We start from the raw sequence: 18,135 nt of genomic DNA, 5'->3' as shown, positions 1-18,135 counted from the left end.
TTGTCTGCCTAAGGAATGCAAAAGACTGATAGTCCGCCTGCGCAATGATTTGAGCCGATGTAATGCAGCAACGCCCTTTTCCACGCCCCAAGAGATATCATAGAGCTCCAGCTCCTGCGCCGAGTGCCGTGGCTCGGTTCTCAGTAAAGTGACAAGAATAACAAGCCATTACTTGAGGCTTTGTAGATGCGGGACTTGCAGGAAAAATGTGCACACAGGTACACTAGTAACGCAGGTCTTGTTGGGAGAAATGAAACTAACAATCGGGCAGCACAAGTACCGGAGGAATTGTTGGGCCGCCGACGTCCCTTATTCCTGCGGAACAACCCTCTTCTGTCCGGGCCACAGACTGCGTTTCTTTTGATTGATAAGTCAAACAGGAGGCGCTCCAAGCAAATTGAGCAGCACTTACCTTGTAGTAAGATGCAAGCCCCCAAACCTCACAACATCCTCGAAGGTTCCTACTGGTGAATGTCACGCCTTGGTGTTTATTTAATATTGCTGAATCTGGCTCAAGTAGTGCAGCTGAAACACAAAATCCCAAACGCACAAATGTTCTAATGGAAAAGTAGGAGACAAACACTTGTATGTATTTATAACTCCCTGTTTGCAACAGCTGAGCGCACGGCGTAGGTGCTGTACGTGCTCTTGAACATTAAGTCTGAATTTTACAAGGCTATCCATTGATACGTCAATCCACCGCTTCTTCCTGTGCTCCTACACCTCCCGAAGAACTTGACGCTGCAATTAAGCTAGGGCGCTTGAAATTCTTAATGGTACACAGATACACTCGAGTACATGAGTGGGATGTATGCACGCATTTTGAGCCCATCAGCAGGGTGAATAGGAATTTGAAGGGAGGCACCTGTGGAGTTAAACATAAGGCAGACTCTCTAGGCATGGACTTTGTCAAGCGATTTGTCAATGGAAAGCGTCGGGAACTCCACATTTACAATGAGCTGTTTGGGGTACTGAAAGCTGACGCACATGTTGCACCTTTCGCCCTTCCCCGGTACCAATGCCCGGTTATGCCTAGAGACGTTGTCAATTGTGGTAGCTTCAGCGCTATGTAAACGAGTTGTTGAAATCTCAGGCTCCGTGTCGTGCTATGAGTCTTTCCGATATCGCGGAACAGGGTGGCATGCTAATACACTAGGGGTGGCCAGCTCACTGGTAGTTCGTCTCCATCCAGCACACCTCCAAACTCCTTTATATTTGCCAGCTCCTTGTGTTCCTACGTGCAAGGCTAATCAAATTTCTCCATGAAGATCTCCTTGAAGAGCCTCTAAGACAGGGAGCATCCTCAAATCGTCTTCTCGTGCTGCAATGCTGAGCCGCCCTCAGGAGAGTCTGCTTCACCTTGTTAAGCCTCCAACGTTTCCCCACTCAACTAAGATGCAATGGCTTTTCGGAGGGATCAGGAGAGGCTCGTCCCTAGCGCATCTCCGGCACTGTAGCCCTTATAGCCCGCAGTGGTGGTCCCTTGTGCGCTTTCCGTTGGGCAGCGCATGGCATGCCTAGGATTACGTCATAGTGATTGGGTCCAACAGAGAGGCCATAAAGCATGATGATATGATCCACTTCCGATTTATTGCCACAGTGTAATGCGGTAGCCTTGTCAATCCCTGGCTTTTGCTGCTCATCAGCAAACGTGGGTTTTAGGGGCGGCGCTAAGGGGTGAAGAGACAGATTACAGTGGCTTGCCTTTTCTTCGGATAATAGATCCCCTCTACATCTGGTACCAAACAACGCTAGCAACTCTTGCCCTTAGATATAGTTTTCTATCCGCGCACAATTGATCCGTTGTGGGTTCCTAAGTGTAGCCGTATCCTCTAAAGGCTCCTTTATTGCTAAGTGGCCTGCGCGGGGCCTTTCCGCTTCCTCGATGCGCCGTCTTTGCGCACTAAGCAGGTTGCGCCCACTAACCCGAGCACCTCTTCTATGTTCTTTGGCTTTTTGCATGCGCTTGGAGCTCCGAATGCAAATGACACTTTGCTCACGATAGATAGATATGCATTGTCCTGTACAGTCTAGAGCTGGTCAGAGAGGGTGTATACGGTGAGGAGAAAAGGAAACCATAGAAAACAGCGCGCTGAGGGTATTTGAAACGGCCCTAATATCCATAGGTTCCAAATCTCCATCTATCTTGTCACTCTTAGCCAAAAGTTCAAACGCTGCGTTCATTCGCTCCTGAAACCTCAAGTACTCCATTGTTCGCGGAAGCTCCACCGGTGAGTTGTCCAATCGCTGCCTCTGTGCTCATGCTGCGGTCATCCGCCACGACACCGGCTACACCCAAAAAACGCATTGATAAAGCAGGTACTCCCTTACCTTGTAAAGTTCATGAATCAAAGCGTCATAGATATCAATATGCAAGTGCAGTGATGGATTCTCCTTCAGCTTTCTCAGTTCCCCCAGTGCTTGCTGTTGAGGACATCTTGGCATTAGCGTATGAGGCAGGGAGTGTTGGGAGGCAAGACCTGCAGCAATCACTACAGGAAGATGAATTTCTGAGAGTTGAGCAGATACTGAACTTCTTTTCCCCCAACGAACCTGCTACAAGGTTTATTCCCCTCTTTTTTGAGTATTTCAAGGCAAGAAACATTCCTATACCATGGAATCTAGGCTATTGGAGTGTCTGTCTATCCTTCCGGCGTGCATAATTTTCCAATTGCCCTCAACTCTCTTATGCATGCATGACCATTCGTTTAATCTATTAGTAAACCGCTCCTTTATACCGGCTGCAAGGTTACTACGGTCACATTAGCTTGCAAGCCGGCCTGTGTCGACCCAACACACATTGTGTTATCTTTAACCTCCACCGCCAGCAGGTCTGCTCCCCAGTGTACTGCCGAAGACAATCTGATAGCCGAATTATCAAATGGCCTGATGGAAACCGGACAAGTTTGGTAGGGGAAACCCCACATCTTGATGCACCCTCAGCCAGTGTCTGAGCAGCCAACAGCTGCCTCGAGCCATTTGGTTCTGCCAACTGTAACATTCCAGCTAGGTCTGCCCAGGCAGACCCGATAGAAAGTTACTGGACTTTCCACAGGAGCTTTACCTTTCCCTGTCCGTGCTCCTCCAAGTTTCCGACATTAGGTAAGTGGCACAGCTAGGGTCCGCGCAGTCACACCCTATGAGTACTGCAAGAAATTAAGCCAAGTTCTTCATACAAAGTAGCGCACATGGGCACAGCATTGCATCTTCTTGTATCGAGCTAGCAGTACTCTGCAAGGAAAATGTACAAGCAAGCAAGCCATTACCCGACCCATCAGAAGTTATTGCATAGCCAATGTGGCAGAAAGTGTGCGTGAAGCTTATTTTCGCTGCATTACCTATGAGTGGGTCAGTCGGCTCGACATAGCGTGCTGTGTCACGGGATTGAGTAGTATACTTTCAGATCAGTGTATCACCAGAGCAGTTGCCTCAGGTGAGCACATTGTCAATTGCTTTTGACGGAAAACAAACCAACCCTGTGACGGTAATGACGGTTAAGATAGCCCCGAAACCAACTCCTCTGACGCGCTGGTTGGGGTGAGTTGACAGAAGAAAAACTAGTAATCTCTGGACAGACACCCGATTTTTGCACAAAATGAAATATTAGAAACATGGCAGTCATAAGTAACTACAGCCTAACATTCCCCCGTTTGGCACATGGCAAACTGGGGGAATTGCGCGAACACCACCAACCCCGCCGAGTTCCTGGAGGGTACCAAAAGCCCCAAGAAAAAATGCGACGATCCTCCTTCACACGAAGTTTCCCGTGAAACAATAATGTAATAGCTTCTTCAATCTATGGTAGTTCTGTTCTGAGGTTCCAAAATGCCTGGCTGCTCTCCCTGAGATCCTTGCTTCCGCCGTTGAGCTGCTCAAATCATTCCGGGGGTCAAGAACACAAACTCGCACTCTTATAGCATTTACAGATTTCTCCACTTCCGGTTTTCTATTGCATTAGCTATACTTATTCCAACTGGATTACTGGATATGCTAGGTAGTGTCTGGCTCCTTCTGAACCGTCTTTTCTCTTTTGTCTCTCTTTCACTGCATGGAAGTTTTGTCTTGCCCAGCCGCCGCCTTCATGTAGGAGCACGCCCTGCTCTAAAAGCCTCATTTGCAAGGGCTTGAGGCGGCGATCTGATTTTGTGGTAGTTTGCCTCGAGCGTGCGGATGCACTCATCCTTTACAACCTACCCACGGTTTCATCCACACAAATACTTACTACTTGCGCTAGAAGATGCCTCTACCAACCACACCTGCTGGGGCCTTGGCCCAGAGTATTGCAGCAAAACAGCGCAGCAGTACCATTTTTGATGATGCACCCCCTCTACGCCGCCCTAGTGCATGCAGCACAGACCGGCAGACGCAGCTATTCGTAAGAAACCTCAGAACTACTGCACCCCCAGAGATGCGGTCTCCCTCAATATCCCGCTCTTCTTCAAACTTCTCAGCTCAGCTCCAGCGCCAGACACTTTCAAGGGCACAACAGAGTTATATGAGGACTACGAGCAGTTCTCGCAGCCGAAGCAGAAATCCTCTTCCAGAATGTAATGACCTCTCCCCCCATCAATCTCAGCCTCAGTATTCCTCTTCTACTCGCGTCCGTAGCCCGAGTCCATACAGAGTGGCATCTATGAATTCAGTGCCTGCTGTTGCAACGCATTCAACAGGACGCACAGCCACACTTCGCCAAGGCCAGCCCCCCCTGCCTCGAGCCAGGCGCCCCTTTGTACAGAGGAGCGTCGATGCGGAACAGCACTCTGCAACTCGGCAGCACCACACTGCATGTAACCACGATGCTCCTACTGTCGGCAAGTCTCTCTATTCGTGGCAGGCTAAAAAGATGCACCAGGATTCCCTCGAAGAGCAGCAGAAGTTAAGGAGTTTAAGCAGTAGCTGGACTGTTCAGGATCCCCTAAAAAGTGCCGGCACTATGCGTGCAGGCTTAGGGGAATCGGACGACGGGCCATTGGAGCTGGATGCTTCAGACCAAAGAGAACTGTCTCAAATCACTGCCTCTCTCGAGATGCACAGACTCTTTCCGCGATCTGCGACCACGTACAGTACACAAGCAGGGACAACTCAAGGTCCTCTTGCTAGCGGGACTGTCGATGCTGAGCCGAAAACTCGGCAACAAAACCAGACTTCAGCTGGCTTTGCGTTACTCCAGGAGTCTCATGAGACCTCTCTCGTGCCACGGACGACGGAGCATCAGCAGCAACGGAAGGGGATCCTACCCCATCTAATTCAACCTTCATGGCATCAGCAGAAACTGCAACAGCAGCAGCCGCTGTCGCGTCCTTGGCCATGTCCTCAACAGCAGGATACTACTCCAAGCGTGGACATCCTTGAACCTGGGAAGGCTGCAGAGGTTGGGAAATTTAGCGGAGTTTCTGGAAGGCGGGGTGTGGGTTTATCAACCTTTGGAGTGTCTGCCTTTGGGGAGGAATCTCCAGAGGGAAAGGGTGCCTACAGCGGTATGGCTAACCTCTTTGGGCTGTTCGGCTGGTGCGCACGCTTTGCCCTGGTGCTGGTTGTTTGCCTCTGGCGCCTCCTCAATACCTCTTACGACTCCTGGAGTGCGCGACAGTTCAAAGAGTCCTTCATGGCTCAAATGACCGGGGAAAGCCTCATAGGAGAAGGGCTGGTGGGCGAGCAATCGCAGCTAGGCGTGGGGGGAATGCGCAAGACAAATGGCGAGGCCGGCGCAGCACTGAAATCGCAGAGCCTGCTGCACCGCATCACTGCACGGCAGGCGCCGCACCGACACCAGCACGAACAACAGGATCAGAGCTGTCATGTGCATCGTGATAAGAGTATCGTTCCTGGTGGAGTTCCTCGTTCCACTTCTTTGGAGGGGTTGACGCTCTCTGAGGCACACGGAAGGAGAGGAGGTCACAGTTCTCTGCAAAGTTTCAATGTTTGCAACGAACAGGCGGGTATGTATGGGTCTTTGCTGCCGAAGGCCTTGTCTCTGGCTGTTGCAGCTTTTTGCCTTGTGTGTTGGCTCTTCATGGAAACGCCAAGGGAAGAGTTCGTAGACTTTGATTTTATGTGAGGTTCCCAATAGTGGGTGAGAAGAAGAGGGGAAGACAAAGGGATACAAAGAGGGATGACCCAGGGGAGGGGTAGGCAGCTGGGCCCTTGTGATCAAGTCCGCGTGGTATACACACGGATACTTCTCTCCCGTACTTACCTGCCGCAGCCCGAAACAAGGTCACTTGCGGTAACCAGCCTCTAACCATCGATGCTGTTGGCGGGAGCAATTGGCTAGTCACTCTCTTCGTGCTGCAGTTTGTGGCTTTACTCAGGCCCCCAAATCAGGGCATTTATGGTGATTGCATCAGCATCAGCAACTGTCCACCGTCAGAGGTGGGGAGCCTCTGATTCTTTGCGTTCAGAAGGCGCGTGCAATGATGGAACTCCAAAAAGCAACGGCTAGCATTTAGTTTAAATTTTTTGGCCATTGGGCATAAGCGCCCCTCAAACGGAGTTTTCCTGCTTAATAGCCTCTGGGATGCGAGCGAATGAATTACATTTTACCTCTTCGAGAGCACTAACTCGTAGCGCTACACATGTGCACTTAGTGATAAATATTTTTGCGTACACCTTAGCTCTAATACTGTAGAAGGCTTATTGCTTGCAACGGCCGCAGACGACCCCAAAATGAGAATACCTTACATATGAGAACCAGTTCTGAGCTAGAGACCAGTTAAGTGTCTCTGCCATTTCTTGAGGTATACGTCCTGCGCAGCATCAGATGCTGCAGTGAGTGCTAGCTGGCCAATTATAATTTGCAGAGACGCTGTATAAACGGAGATCCGTTGTGCTTCCTTCTCTCAGAAGTGTAAACAGGAGAGGTTTTGATACAAGTCAAGAAAGCAATGCAAAGGGCGGTTTGAAGGAAGTAAGGAATTGCCCCCCCTGGACTCGCGAGGATTGTGAAAAGAGTGCCTGTTGACTGTGCAGCTTGAAGGCGAGAAGCATGTCTTGGATGCTTAGGAAACGAAGCAGTCCTTAGTAATTTTTGACTGGCTCGGACAGGACGGTTATGTGTCTGCAGGGTGTTCCATCCGCACTGTCGTCCAGCACTTCAACCAAGCCAGATTTGTCCCTCACGTCAAACGCTGCAGACCACAAACAACCTATACGGCACTAAGTCTGTGACTGCTCCACCCTTCAGCTCCAGCATTTTTCATGTTACTGCCGACGAAAAATGAAATTCGACCTAAGCAGTCCACATTTCAACTTTAACAGCATAGGCATCCCAGTTTAATGTATGGTCCAGCTTACCGTCCTCTGTGTATGGGTAAACCAGAGCTGGACCGGTGGGAAATACGGCAATTTCAGGTTCTTGCATCGGACAAAGCTGTATCTGGCATCCTCCTACATCTTCCTTAGGACCTGCAACAGCAACAACATCACTATACCAGGGAATCAGCTTTTGCTCACTGGAGGGCACACTTCTCAGGGGGCCATGCATTGCAAAAGGAAGCAAAGCACTCTTGGGGTTTGCGGTGTTCGGTTGTGTGTGGCAGCGTTAAGCAAAAATAAAGGGAGTAGGGAATGGAAGTGGAATGGAAATAGACAACAGACATTTGCCCCCTGATGGACGGATCGCCTGATGACAATGCGGGCAGTTGCGGCCTTTGCCCATGCAGTGCTCGAAAAGAGGGCACATCGCTGCATCAGAAAACCGGACCGACAAAACAAAGCCTCAGGCAATTATTAATGTAATACTCACAAATGAATATCGTCCCTTTCTGCCACACAGAAGCTGGGTAAACACCCCTTGTATCTGTAAGGATGCGCCGTCCCCGTTCCCCACATTTCTGTCATTACGATAAAACCTACGCTGTTTTGGAGAAGGCGGGGGGACAGAAGGTCGTTCGCGACAGCATGGAGGAATAAGCATTTCAATTGGACATATCTTTTTCTTAAGAGGCGGCAGGGGCGGCGGTGTGCGCTGAGGAAGACAGTACAGAGAGATGCGTTAGGAATGCAGGGATGTTTGCTTCTCGTTCCACGTAATGTTGGTCTAATGGTCTTTAGGCTCAAACGTAAAAACAAGTCGAGCACAAATGACATGCTATGACAACATAACGATCTCCGTTCAGTGACTGTGGAATGCAAAATTTTGAAGAGTCGATACCTCCGCCCCCCTCCCCCTCCACTCCAAAACGGAATCTGAGATTTAAAGTGCCCTTTTTTATTCTCCATGTTCATTCTGTTAAGGGCTTACATCTTGGAGGCAGTAGTCAAGTGCAGCATTGGCAGAGTCAATGAGCCAGTTGCCAGTTTTTTGGGTATCCGGAACTGGGGGAGGCTGGAGTTCCAGTGGGAAGCTTGAGGGATTGGTGAGGCAGGCATCCAGAAAGGCGTTCACATGGTCTACGCAAGCGCTACCTGGAGAGTAAAAAGGCACCGGCAGACAGAAAAACCTTTAAAAACACAAGGAGACATTCTCGCTTTGTGCCATGACCAAAACGCGAAACAACGCGTCTGTCTATTCTTTTGCTTAAATGTAACCGAACAAACAAAGCCGAACACAGAGGATGCGGAAAATTCAGATATTGACAAGCAGGACGGCTGAGGGGGTTCCACTGACGAGAACAGCTTCTTCGAGATAAGGCACATACAGATAGGAGCAGTACAGGCACAAATGGAGCGATGTTCAGTAAACGGAAAAGTGAGGGGTAAAAAGGAGAAGGGCACAGCCAGCGATATGCTTGTGCGCCCACTCCTATTGCCTAACCTGTTGCGCTAGTGGGTCTTTCCTTGCGAATGAACTTCGGTTCGGGTTCATACATTGGGTAGCCTTCAACAATAGTGCGGCTTCTTCCAGGTATAGCGCTAAATAGTCCCGCAAAGCCGAAACTGACTGCATGTATTCCCTCCGCTACCAAATTGTCAACGAACTCCCCGAACTCCCTGAAGAGGCCTCCCGTCCGGTCGCACAGGATTTCTTGGTCTATTGCGCTACCCACTTCTTCAAACAGCGACCAGTGCCAACGCATGCAACGCTCGAGGTAGCCTTCTTGGGGTACTAGTAAACCGCACATAGCACAGATGCATGGCTTGGGGATTGTAAAATTGAGCAACGATAGGGGCTACAACACATTTGCGTCCCGGCGGCACACATACGGCCAGAGTGCGCTGCATCAAGGAAACCCAGAGGAGAAAGAGGAAACAAGAGAGAAGCAGCAGCTTAATCAGCTTTGAAAAAAAGTTATTCGAACAAAAATTTGGTGTGATATGAAGTGGTTGCATTTAAACCTGAAAACCTTCGTCACTAGCCTGGAATTTCTCGCATCAACTTACCCAAGATGCCCCTAGATGGCTGGATCCTTGCGTATGCCGCGCCAACAAGAGGGATATCCCCAGCTTTTTGTCCTGATCCGCACTCTGGGCAGTAGTGTCCCTTGTATCCGCATTCCTTGCACTCTTGGATGGCTGTGGGCTGTGGGGCGTAGCAGTTAAGCTTAGGGAGCCTCAGCTCTGTGCAGGGACTGACAAGCCGGCGGCAGTCATCGGCTGCCCCGCTGATTGCCATCATTACTCTCTGACAGAAGCGTTTTATGTCACCATCTACTTCCGGTAGATGGGGCAGGCGAACCCGCACCAAGGGCCCGTCCACGCGCATGCGGCAAGGAGTAGGGCCTCCAGGGACTTTCTCCAGCATCGGTAACGGCACTCGCTCTAGACGGCACGTAGCCACCGCACCGGCGTGGTCTGTTTGATTGTAAGACTCGAGGAATAGTTGTTCCCTGGGAAGCTTGTTCTCTAGCAAAGGCTGAGGAAGGGGGTACGCATTTTGGGGTAGGGATATCTTGGTGGGGGTCGTGGTGACAGGCTTTGTACCACGCCAGGCTCCGGAGGAGTAGGGAATGCCTAGGCCGGTTTCGTGAGTATTGCTAGCCCCGCTGCTAGAGGGTGCAGAAAATAGGGCTTTCTTCTTTATGGGGAGTGTATTATCCGAACTATCGTACAGCGGAACTCCCTGGTAGTGCTGCTGATGGCGTTGTGCGCTGTAATAGTGCATGAAGTCTGCTTGAGGAGAGTGCTGCGATGCCATACCAGATGCATTTTCTGCTGATGCGAAGTCGTGGGGTGGCAATATAAGACGGGCTGGACGAGATTCTGGGATACTCCGTGCGGTGTCCAGAGGGTAAGTTACTTGCGGGACCGATCCTTGGCCTGTATTTCTGGGTGAAATTTGGGAGGGTGAGCTATCGGCTGAATGGGCCGAGGGTGAGGAAGAGCCAGCGGCCCTCATATCACTGCTCTGCTGGTTCATCTTGAGTCTGCAGACCAGGGAGCAGTCAAACGGGTGAGAAAACCGAGAGCAGTGCGGATTCCTGATACATGGCTAGATTCAAAGAAGGTGGGAATGTGAGAAGATATATGAGCCGTACTGGCCAGCTAGTTTCTGCTTTTGGAGGCTGAGTGCTATGCTATTGGGATCAAGGACGATAGCAGGAAACAGTTCAATCCCGTTGTGCCGGTTCCAGATCTTCAAAATGCACCGACTGAGGGAAAACTTACGAATGAAATTGGAGCAAAAATTACCTCCGTTTGTTTGGGAAGAAGATTGCCTATTGAGTTGACTGGTCTGCCGTCGTCGTAGACGACACTGTCAATCGGCTCCGCCGTTGACTGCTGTCGATTGGGGTGTTCCTGACTCTTGGTATTGGATACAAAAAGTAAAAAAGGCACTTTTAAACCATAGGAATACATAACAGAGGGAAAAGGAAGAAAGGGAAACACAAATGGTAGAGTTTTTGTCGTTGTTACTGCTGTTACTGCGGCAGTGGTCCTCCGGCAAGTGGCCGCAGCGTGGGTAAGAAGAAAAGAAGAGTACCAGAAGGCTTTTTAGCGAGGAATGAGTCAAAGTGAAGAAAATAACACCTCAAACGCATTGAAACTAGCAGAATAATGGGTAAATATCCTCTTTTCTCAACAGAAACGCAACAAACCCAACGGCTTGGCGTTGCACCACGCTAGCTGAATCGAATGAGGCGATCGGTGTCGGCTGTCCCTTGGCGGACTGCGAGATGTATGGGAGAACAGCCGCAAATTATTGTACGTAATGCCACAATAAATTACCTATGACACCTTTTATTCAGGCTTAGCATGCAAAAGAAGCGGAAGGGTGTGAAGTGTGCCTGTTTTGGATACAAAGCACTAGTTGACGCAACGGCTAGGGCCTAGGGTTTGTGGCAATGATCCAGGTATTAGGATTTAGGCCATACGGCGCCAAATGTGTGATCCGTGAAGTGAAGTCCTAGTTTTTCTGGTGTTGTGATTGGAAACAGGACGCAAATTGTCCGCTTTGATTCAGGATTCATTTGCTGCTTTACCGTGTCCTACACGAAACATAGCCGACATAGACGATTCACTTCATAGTTATACGGGGAGGCAAACAAAGGTGAGAATGTTACATAATGAAAAATAGTGCTTCAGTGCCTGCGAAGTGCACTTACACCCGGAGGCTTAGGAGTAAGGCTACGCCTGTCGGCACATGTTACATAGGCATGCCAATTAAAGGTTGACAAAATAAGCTTTGTAGGGGAAAAGTAGCTACGATTCGGGAACCATGGAAGGGGTAACAAGATGCCAAAAAGAGCAACCGGGTCTTAATGCAATGTTCTTTCTGATTTTGGAATGGTACTCCGCGATCCTTGGCTTTCCAGTATAGTATACATTACGGAATAGAAGAGGGGACAGTCGTCAACCGGTCCCACCTCAGTGCCTCACCCAGAATCGTCTCCACTCCGCAGATGCAGCTTGTACGCACTCCTAGTATCTCAGCAAACAGTGAATAGAAGAAAACTGGCTTCAGTCCTCAGAAATCATGCGATGTAAGGCCCTCAGGCTATTTTTGTGCATGTGACATCAGTTGCGAAATTGAATATGGAGCAGCCTGAAATGCGTTTCCCCAAGGGCGATAACTTTCACTTGTATAGACACTAAGTACTTTTAGTGATCTGATGAAGGCACAACGAAGGAAAAAGCGAAGAAAAATCCGAGGAAAAGTAAGTGGAATTCAAAGTCCCATACTGTCCCCCTAAAGGTACTAAAATATTGACTTCACGGTTCACATAAAGTTCGCAGCTTGAACATGGATTTTTGTTCTGGGCAATAAACAGATATTATGCCCACTTAAGATTCTACCCGCTTCGGTCGGGTGCCAAAATAAAACAAGCACCAACCCTTGCGGCCTTTCGTCTGTATTAGAAAATGAAAACGGAGAGAAAGATTCGTAATGCTTTCTCCAATGTCTGCTGTTGCTATTGATACACACGCCCCCCCGTATGAGCTGCTTTAAATATCGATTGGAAATCACAAGTACGCGCACACTAGACTGCAAAAAAAGCTTCCGGCACGAATGAATGTGCTGAGCACACTAAAAGTGCCGTGCAAATGAAGGCATGATTTGCGAAAGGCGCGGCACGGTGTCCCACTGCTAAAAAGACCTTCTCTCATGATAAATTGAACTTCTATTCACCTGGGAGTTCTTGCCTTTGGGCGGCCTCTTTGCGGCGACGTCCACTAGGCAAGGGGTCACGGGGGGGTGAGAGTGTGATAAAAGGGGGTAGCGAAACTGCACTAGCTCGTTGATCGTAGAGCGACCTTCTCGACCTGGAATTATTGTAGCCAGTGTAGCCAACCATGTTTCTCTGAGGGCAGTATGCATATGTATTTCTTAGCGACAAAACTTGGCTCCCTCTTTCTTCCACCACGTCCACATGGCGTGCATAAGGTCCGGTCTTAATGGATGGACAGCTGCAAGGCGAAATGCGGCACAGGGGCCCCTGGAGGCATCAAACCAGGGTTCAATGGGGGCCTGTGACCCTATGTTGCTGGGCTGTATCCCCAACTTCTCAAGGCACATGCCAATAAAAGTGTCCTCATTCCGCACCACAGGGACTTCCCGTAGGACGTTCTGAAGCTTCTGCACCAAACTGCCGGACAAGACATAGCAGGCACCGGATAGGTAGGGAGGAAACGTACTACGGGGGTACACAAGGGGGTCTTGGTAGTTTCTACTGCTCCGATGCTCCACTAGAGGCATCCCGCCAATCCGCACTCCAAGGGCCAGGTCCCCCTTTCCTTCCATTTGCTTTAGATAAGCAATCATGAGATCCAAATTAACGAGAGTGTCTAGGTCTGACTTAATCATGAACTTGGCCTGAGGGCATGAAGTAGCTAGCCACTGAATAGCTGTGGCTGTTTTTGCCGCTAGATTGTTGTACTTGTCTGGGGCTGAGTGCTGTAGTATGTCTCCGTACTGTCTTGCCTCCGCCTCTACCGCCGCCTGGGCTTTGCGGGAGTGCGCAGCCCCTAGGATGAAAAAGAGGCGCACATGCCGGGAATGAACCTGAGACTCCCCTCCCCAGGTTTCCCTCACCAGCTTTCTCCTTGAGAAGTCCCGTGCACTACTCAGGATCACCAATGCAGCAAACGGGGGTTCGCGTGCACAGGTCACAGTAGGGCGAACCAGTAAACGCCAACTTGTCTGTACGGGCAGGGACAGAAGAGGGGCTTGTGCTTCCCCATGCCAGTCCCACTTGTATGCTTGTAACACCAATACCAACACAATCAAAGTACAGGTAAAGACGAGGGAGAAAAAGCAATTCCTAAGAATGCTCCGCCAGGTACGATTGATTCTGAGTTGGGGAGAAGGCTTGAAAGTATGCAGATCCTGAGAATATATACAATGAGCAAACCATGCACCGAGAATCCGGATGATTACACTAGATGCCGTAGAGCCTGCAAATGGTACAAAGGTGTAACCACTCAAAATGGTCGAGGTGCGTTTAGTCCCCGCATGAAAAATTCTGTTATTGCCGTGGCATCAAGATAAGGCCCACAAATAAAGCTAGTTAATAATGCTGAAAAATTGATGGGCTAAAGGTGTTAGCGGACCAGAAAAGGCAGTTCATGAGATGTAAGCAAGCAAATGCACGTTTCAAGGGAGTGCGATTACATAATTGCGACACGAACGAAGAAACAGAAATGCGATCCGCTTCCTTCATTTTTGCATAGCCCGCAAAATTCAAAGAGCTCGGTACTGTCCCGTTCACCTATGTGAACTGGGATGAAACAAATCGCACGAAAGGGGCTTGGTTGCATACCTTCTGCATAGTTGTACACTGCTGAGTAGAACCTGTGACGCCGATACAAACCTCGGATTGAGAGGAGCTACCGGTGTCGGTTTCCTTATCAAACCCCACGCTGGCATTATATGTCTTCTCACTGCCGAACGGGGGCAGTCCCTGGAGTTCATCCTGCTGCATAATCTAGAATAAGCAAAAAGGGTTGTACTGGGAAAAGAAACGAGCAAGGGTGTGGGGTCTAGGTTCCTTGTATCCTCACGATCATAGAAAAAGCTTCTTCTTCGGCTATGAAGCTGCTACACTCATTGTCTGTTTCAAATATGCAGACAAATTGCGTTTAACTAACATTTTTTGAATCAGGCTAAGCTCTCGATATGTCCCGGTGCACCATATGAATTCCATGCTTAAACCCTATATTAAGGGACATAGATAGTGCATCATGCATACGGCATTGTACGCGAAAATACACCGGGAATGTTATCCTTTTCAGACTTTGTTCTGTCTACTTGAAGAAAGACTCCGCAAACCATGGGGGCGTGTGCCGCGGCTTGTTTCGGTCGATTTGCTGGTGTCAGGACTCCAGCAGATTGGTCAAGCAGGAAACAATCCTCTTGAGATACAGGCCATATGCTTGCCTCGATGCAAGATCGCCAGCAAACGCGAAGCCCCAAATGCGTTACACGTTGATAGCCCACGCTTAGCATCGCTGGAACACGCACTTCACAGAAAGAAGCACGGCAGATGACAAGGTGGGGGTAAATATAGCAAGAAAAGCAATAAACGCATTAGAGCGAAAAACGGGAAAGATGTGACTGAGATCTTTGTAGGAAACCAAGACTACTGTAGCCCCATCTGTGGATGCCTTACCGCAGCAGCAGTATGGAAATGCTTCATTGTTTGTCGATATCCTTAGTTTTGGACGTTGCATAATAATACTTTCAAAATGTTTCATTATTGCCACAGCTTCAGTGGCATACACCAGTGGCATGCGTGCCTGCAAGGGCATCCACTAGTGTCAAGCTGTTGTCTTGAGCACAGGGGTGCCGAAATAACCATTGTGGGGACATTCGGTTGCAAGATTATTCAAAAGCCTATCACTGCGCTAAAAATTTTAGCATTAGAAGGACACATAAGCGTGGGACCATCGGTGGGTTGGCCCGTGACTGGCCACGACAGTTGGTGCCAAGTGCCTGGTATCCGTCGACTTATGGTTTCTTCAGGAAACACTCTATTTACATTTTAATGCTGGTCCTTGAAAGCGCTGCTTTGTTCACCTGTTAAGAGCATCAACCTGCAGGTGATCAACTTTTTTTCGCCTACGTTCCTTCCAGCATTGTGATTCCCACCGAGCACTTCCCTGGATGCTGCAGCGGATTGAGCAACGTCCGCACGCTTGCCGACAAAGTGGCCTATGTGTAATGAATATTTGGGATACCAACGACTGATTGGCGAGGGGTTTCATTTGTGATATATGTTGTGAAGTGGATTCATTTATTAATAGTTGTACTATGATCGTTGCGGAAGTAGCGGGCTAACTTACGCTTAAACTTCTCCCGCTACACTATTTCTATCTAGCTAAGAGCTAGAAAAAGTTGCTAGCTGGCTTGTCAGCCCGTGTATTCTATTCATTGCAGAATACTGTGAGCTCGCTACAAGGCGAAATCACTTTGTGTATTTGTGTACTAGACGCTATGGGCAACTAGATGTAAACACTCGTAGCGCTTGGAGCGTGCAGTTACGCGCACCCTAGCTGCTTCTCTTCCCTCATGTCGAAAACTCTGGGGGACGCGGAAGGAAAATGCGGGAGTTCTTTGAGTGAAACGCTCAATGAACTAGTAAGTTTTAGTTGAGCCTAAAATAAGGCGTGTTTCTCTACAAAAATCTTAGATAAACGGTGCAATAAGTAGCGACGCCTGCTTCGACGCAGCTAATTTTCGCTCATCCACTGGGTGTGGGTGCAGTGGAATGCATATCTTTGTACCAGATATGCCTGGTTTGGATAAAGTCAATACGTAATTCAACATTTTGGCATTCTCTTACAGCAGGGCAGGGGCTACCAAAAGGCCTTTGGCAAATGAAGTTGAAGGAGACGAAATGCCTATTAGTGGCGCGGAGACCGTCTTGCAAGCTAGTGTGAACACAGTAGTACCACACCTGGTGAAAAGAGTGGCCTGTCAATCAATAAAATACTAATGGATGCATAGATGAGGAAACGTTCGCCAGAAAAATATGACGGCCGTTAGGATGTGCATGTACTCAGAGATTTCGTCAGCCGATTGAAGGTGTACCTGGTCTTGTATCCTCAGATGAAGACGCACGTGTGCTCCTTGCGGCAGATAAAGGGAGATGCGATTCAGTAGCGGCTCTATTCAGGCAAAGAAAGTCGTCTGCCTACGGGGAATGATACAGGTAACCCCTTCATACATGCTCCGCCTTATCGGACTAACGAAACTTCAGCAGCAGCCATTGAAAAAATTGAGAAAGCTGAAGCGGAAAAATCTTTAAATATCGCTTTAGTGAGAGAAATATAAATCATTCGTTTACAGATTTACAAGGGAGACTTAGAGGCGCCTTGCCATTAACATTTTTTTGGGGGTCTATCCATGTCATGTCAGGTGGTCCCGGGATAGGCAGCGACTCACTGAGTAGCCGGCCAGAGGGTGGGATTTCTACAGATGATGGACCACTTGAGTTTAGGAAGCCAATAGACCCGACGCCTAAAATACTTTGCTCAGAAGGAGGAGCCAAGTTTGAATTTAGCACCTATGTGTGTCGGGGCGGCGTCAACCAGCTCTAGCTTACAGTCAAGATTGAGTGAGAAAAGAAAACCTATGAAAACCAGCACCCTTAGGCAGCCCTATATAGTCCCCAACAATACACATGCTTCTATCGTGAAATAATACATCATATACCTTGAAAGTGCGACGGCCAACAAACTTGAGAACGCAGGGACTGGGTCAAGCGAGAGCAGCTTACGAAACGGGTGCAGTGGGGGCATTAGAAAACCCAAAAGCCCTTGACGCGGGCTGCAGCACAGTGAAGATTACCGAGGTTAGGGCCACAGGTTGAGACTTAACAAAAGGGCATAACCACACGCACGGCTACGAGTTCCAGAGTAATGGTGAAGAAGTGCTAGCGGTACGTGGTACCGGATGTAAACTGGATCATTTTTCGAAGGCGATGCCGCAACAGTGCAATTCGCCTATTCACTAGTCAGCGCAGTCTCGAAGACTCCAGTTTGGTGACGGGCGGCACAACGCAAGGATCAGCAAGGCCATGGCAACAAAATAACTTTCAAAATCAGGAGTGGATCCTTATCAAGGTCTTTCACCTCTATATTGGACCATAAAACCATGAAGTAAACACAAGTGTGCGGTGGGTGACCCAATGGGAGGCGCATATAGCCACACCTGCGGGCTGTGTCAATGACTGTCCAGCAAAAGCGCTAGGAACAAAAAACTTTCCTTTTCCTCGATAGCGGCCATTTTATTGGTATTGAGAGGGGAAAGTTCGGTGTCTTCAGGAGGTGAAGCAGAGTCTTCACGACGGCGATTAGCCAGGTCAGCACGAGAAGACGGCTCTAAAAATGCATTCTATCTTGGTGGCTACGCTACGCCGCATCAGGAAGCCAACTGAGCCTTTAGCTAAGAAACAGAGGCGTTAGACAAATATTAAGGAGGAGATTGCGGATGCTTTAAAACTTGACAAGCACATACTGGGCAGATGGCCTGCTGGTCATTCAGCGCATCGCATTAAGCTTATTTACAGGTTTGTCCTAAGCTATGTTCTGCGGTATCAAAAGGTCTCACAGAATTAATGGGAGGCTGGGCGAAGTGTGGTGGGTTCGCTTAAAAGTGCAAAGTACAGGAACGGCAGACCCCTTTTGGGCAGAACCTAGAGTTGCTGTCGGGGAAGCCAGGCGGTGGCGCAAGTGCGTTAGCCTAATGCCCTTAAGGAAGACTACTGTGAAGCAGAGGCTCCAAGTGGCACATCTTGGCGACTTACTTTACGAGCT

At 49.1% G+C, this 18,135-nt stretch overlaps 3 protein-coding genes across 3 annotated transcripts; 1 reads left to right on the top strand and 2 right to left on the bottom strand.

Annotated features, from left to right (window-relative positions):
• Window positions 1–4,237: 4,237 nt before the first annotated feature.
• Window positions 4,238–6,058, top strand: LOC34622075. The gene has a single exon (XM_026334067.1). The coding sequence runs from the start codon at window positions 4,238–4,240 to the stop codon at window positions 6,056–6,058; it is 1,821 nt and encodes a 606-aa protein (XP_026189852.1).
• Window positions 6,059–7,017: 959 nt separating this feature from the next.
• Window positions 7,018–12,697, bottom strand: LOC34622074. Its single transcript, XM_026334066.1, has 9 exons — window positions 12,509–12,697; window positions 10,570–10,683; window positions 9,322–10,369; window positions 8,756–9,046; window positions 8,243–8,406; window positions 7,855–7,966; window positions 7,597–7,683; window positions 7,294–7,404; window positions 7,018–7,127 (listed from the first exon to the last, which is right to left on the bottom strand). Exons 1-9 carry the CDS (start codon window positions 12,695–12,697, stop codon window positions 7,018–7,020), a joined length of 2,226 nt encoding a protein of 741 aa, XP_026189851.1.
• Window positions 12,698–12,706: 9 nt separating this feature from the next.
• On the bottom strand, window positions 12,707–14,300 carry LOC34622073 (beta-1,3-galactosyltransferase 5). Its single transcript, XM_022735253.2, has 3 exons — window positions 14,139–14,300; window positions 13,852–13,911; window positions 12,707–13,687 (listed from the first exon to the last, which is right to left on the bottom strand). Exons 1-3 carry the CDS (start codon window positions 14,298–14,300, stop codon window positions 12,707–12,709), a joined length of 1,203 nt encoding a protein of 400 aa, XP_022589932.2.
• Between the last annotated feature and the right edge of the window lie 3,835 nt (window positions 14,301–18,135).

Source organism: Cyclospora cayetanensis, unplaced genomic scaffold (genome assembly GCF_002999335.1).
Source record: "Cyclospora cayetanensis isolate NF1_C8 unplaced genomic scaffold, CcayRef3 CcayRef3_contig_35, whole genome shotgun sequence".
In the NCBI taxonomy this organism is placed as follows: Eukaryota; Apicomplexa; class Conoidasida; order Eucoccidiorida; family Eimeriidae; genus Cyclospora; species Cyclospora cayetanensis.
This window is presented reverse-complemented; position numbering and strand designations above follow the sequence as displayed.

Bases quoted from the DNA above. Each gene is read 5' to 3' on its own strand.
- LOC34622075 (XM_026334067.1), top strand. From the start codon at position 4,238: ATGCCTCTACCAACCACACCTGCTGGGGCCTTGGCCCAGAGTATTGCA.
- LOC34622074 (XM_026334066.1), bottom strand. From the start codon at position 12,697: ATGCATACTGCCCTCAGAGAAACATGGTTGGCTACACTGGCTACAATA. The intron at 10,684-12,508 runs GTGAATAGAAGT...TCCAATACCAAG, and splicing joins CCAAAGGCAAGAACTCCCAG to AGTCAGGAACACCCCAATCG. The intron at 7,405-7,596 runs GTCTGTTGTCTA...TTGCTGTTGCAG, and splicing joins CCGTCCATCAGGGGGCAAAT to GTCCTAAGGAAGATGTAGGA.
- LOC34622073 (XM_022735253.2), bottom strand. From the start codon at position 14,300: ATGCAGCAGGATGAACTCCAGGGACTGCCCCCGTTCGGCAGTGAGAAG. The intron at 13,912-14,138 runs GTATGCAACCAA...TAACACCTTTAG, and splicing joins AGTGTACAACTATGCAGAAG to CCCATCAATTTTTCAGCATT. The intron at 13,688-13,851 runs GCAATAACAGAA...CATACTTTCAAG, and splicing joins GGCCTTATCTTGATGCCACG to CCTTCTCCCCAACTCAGAAT.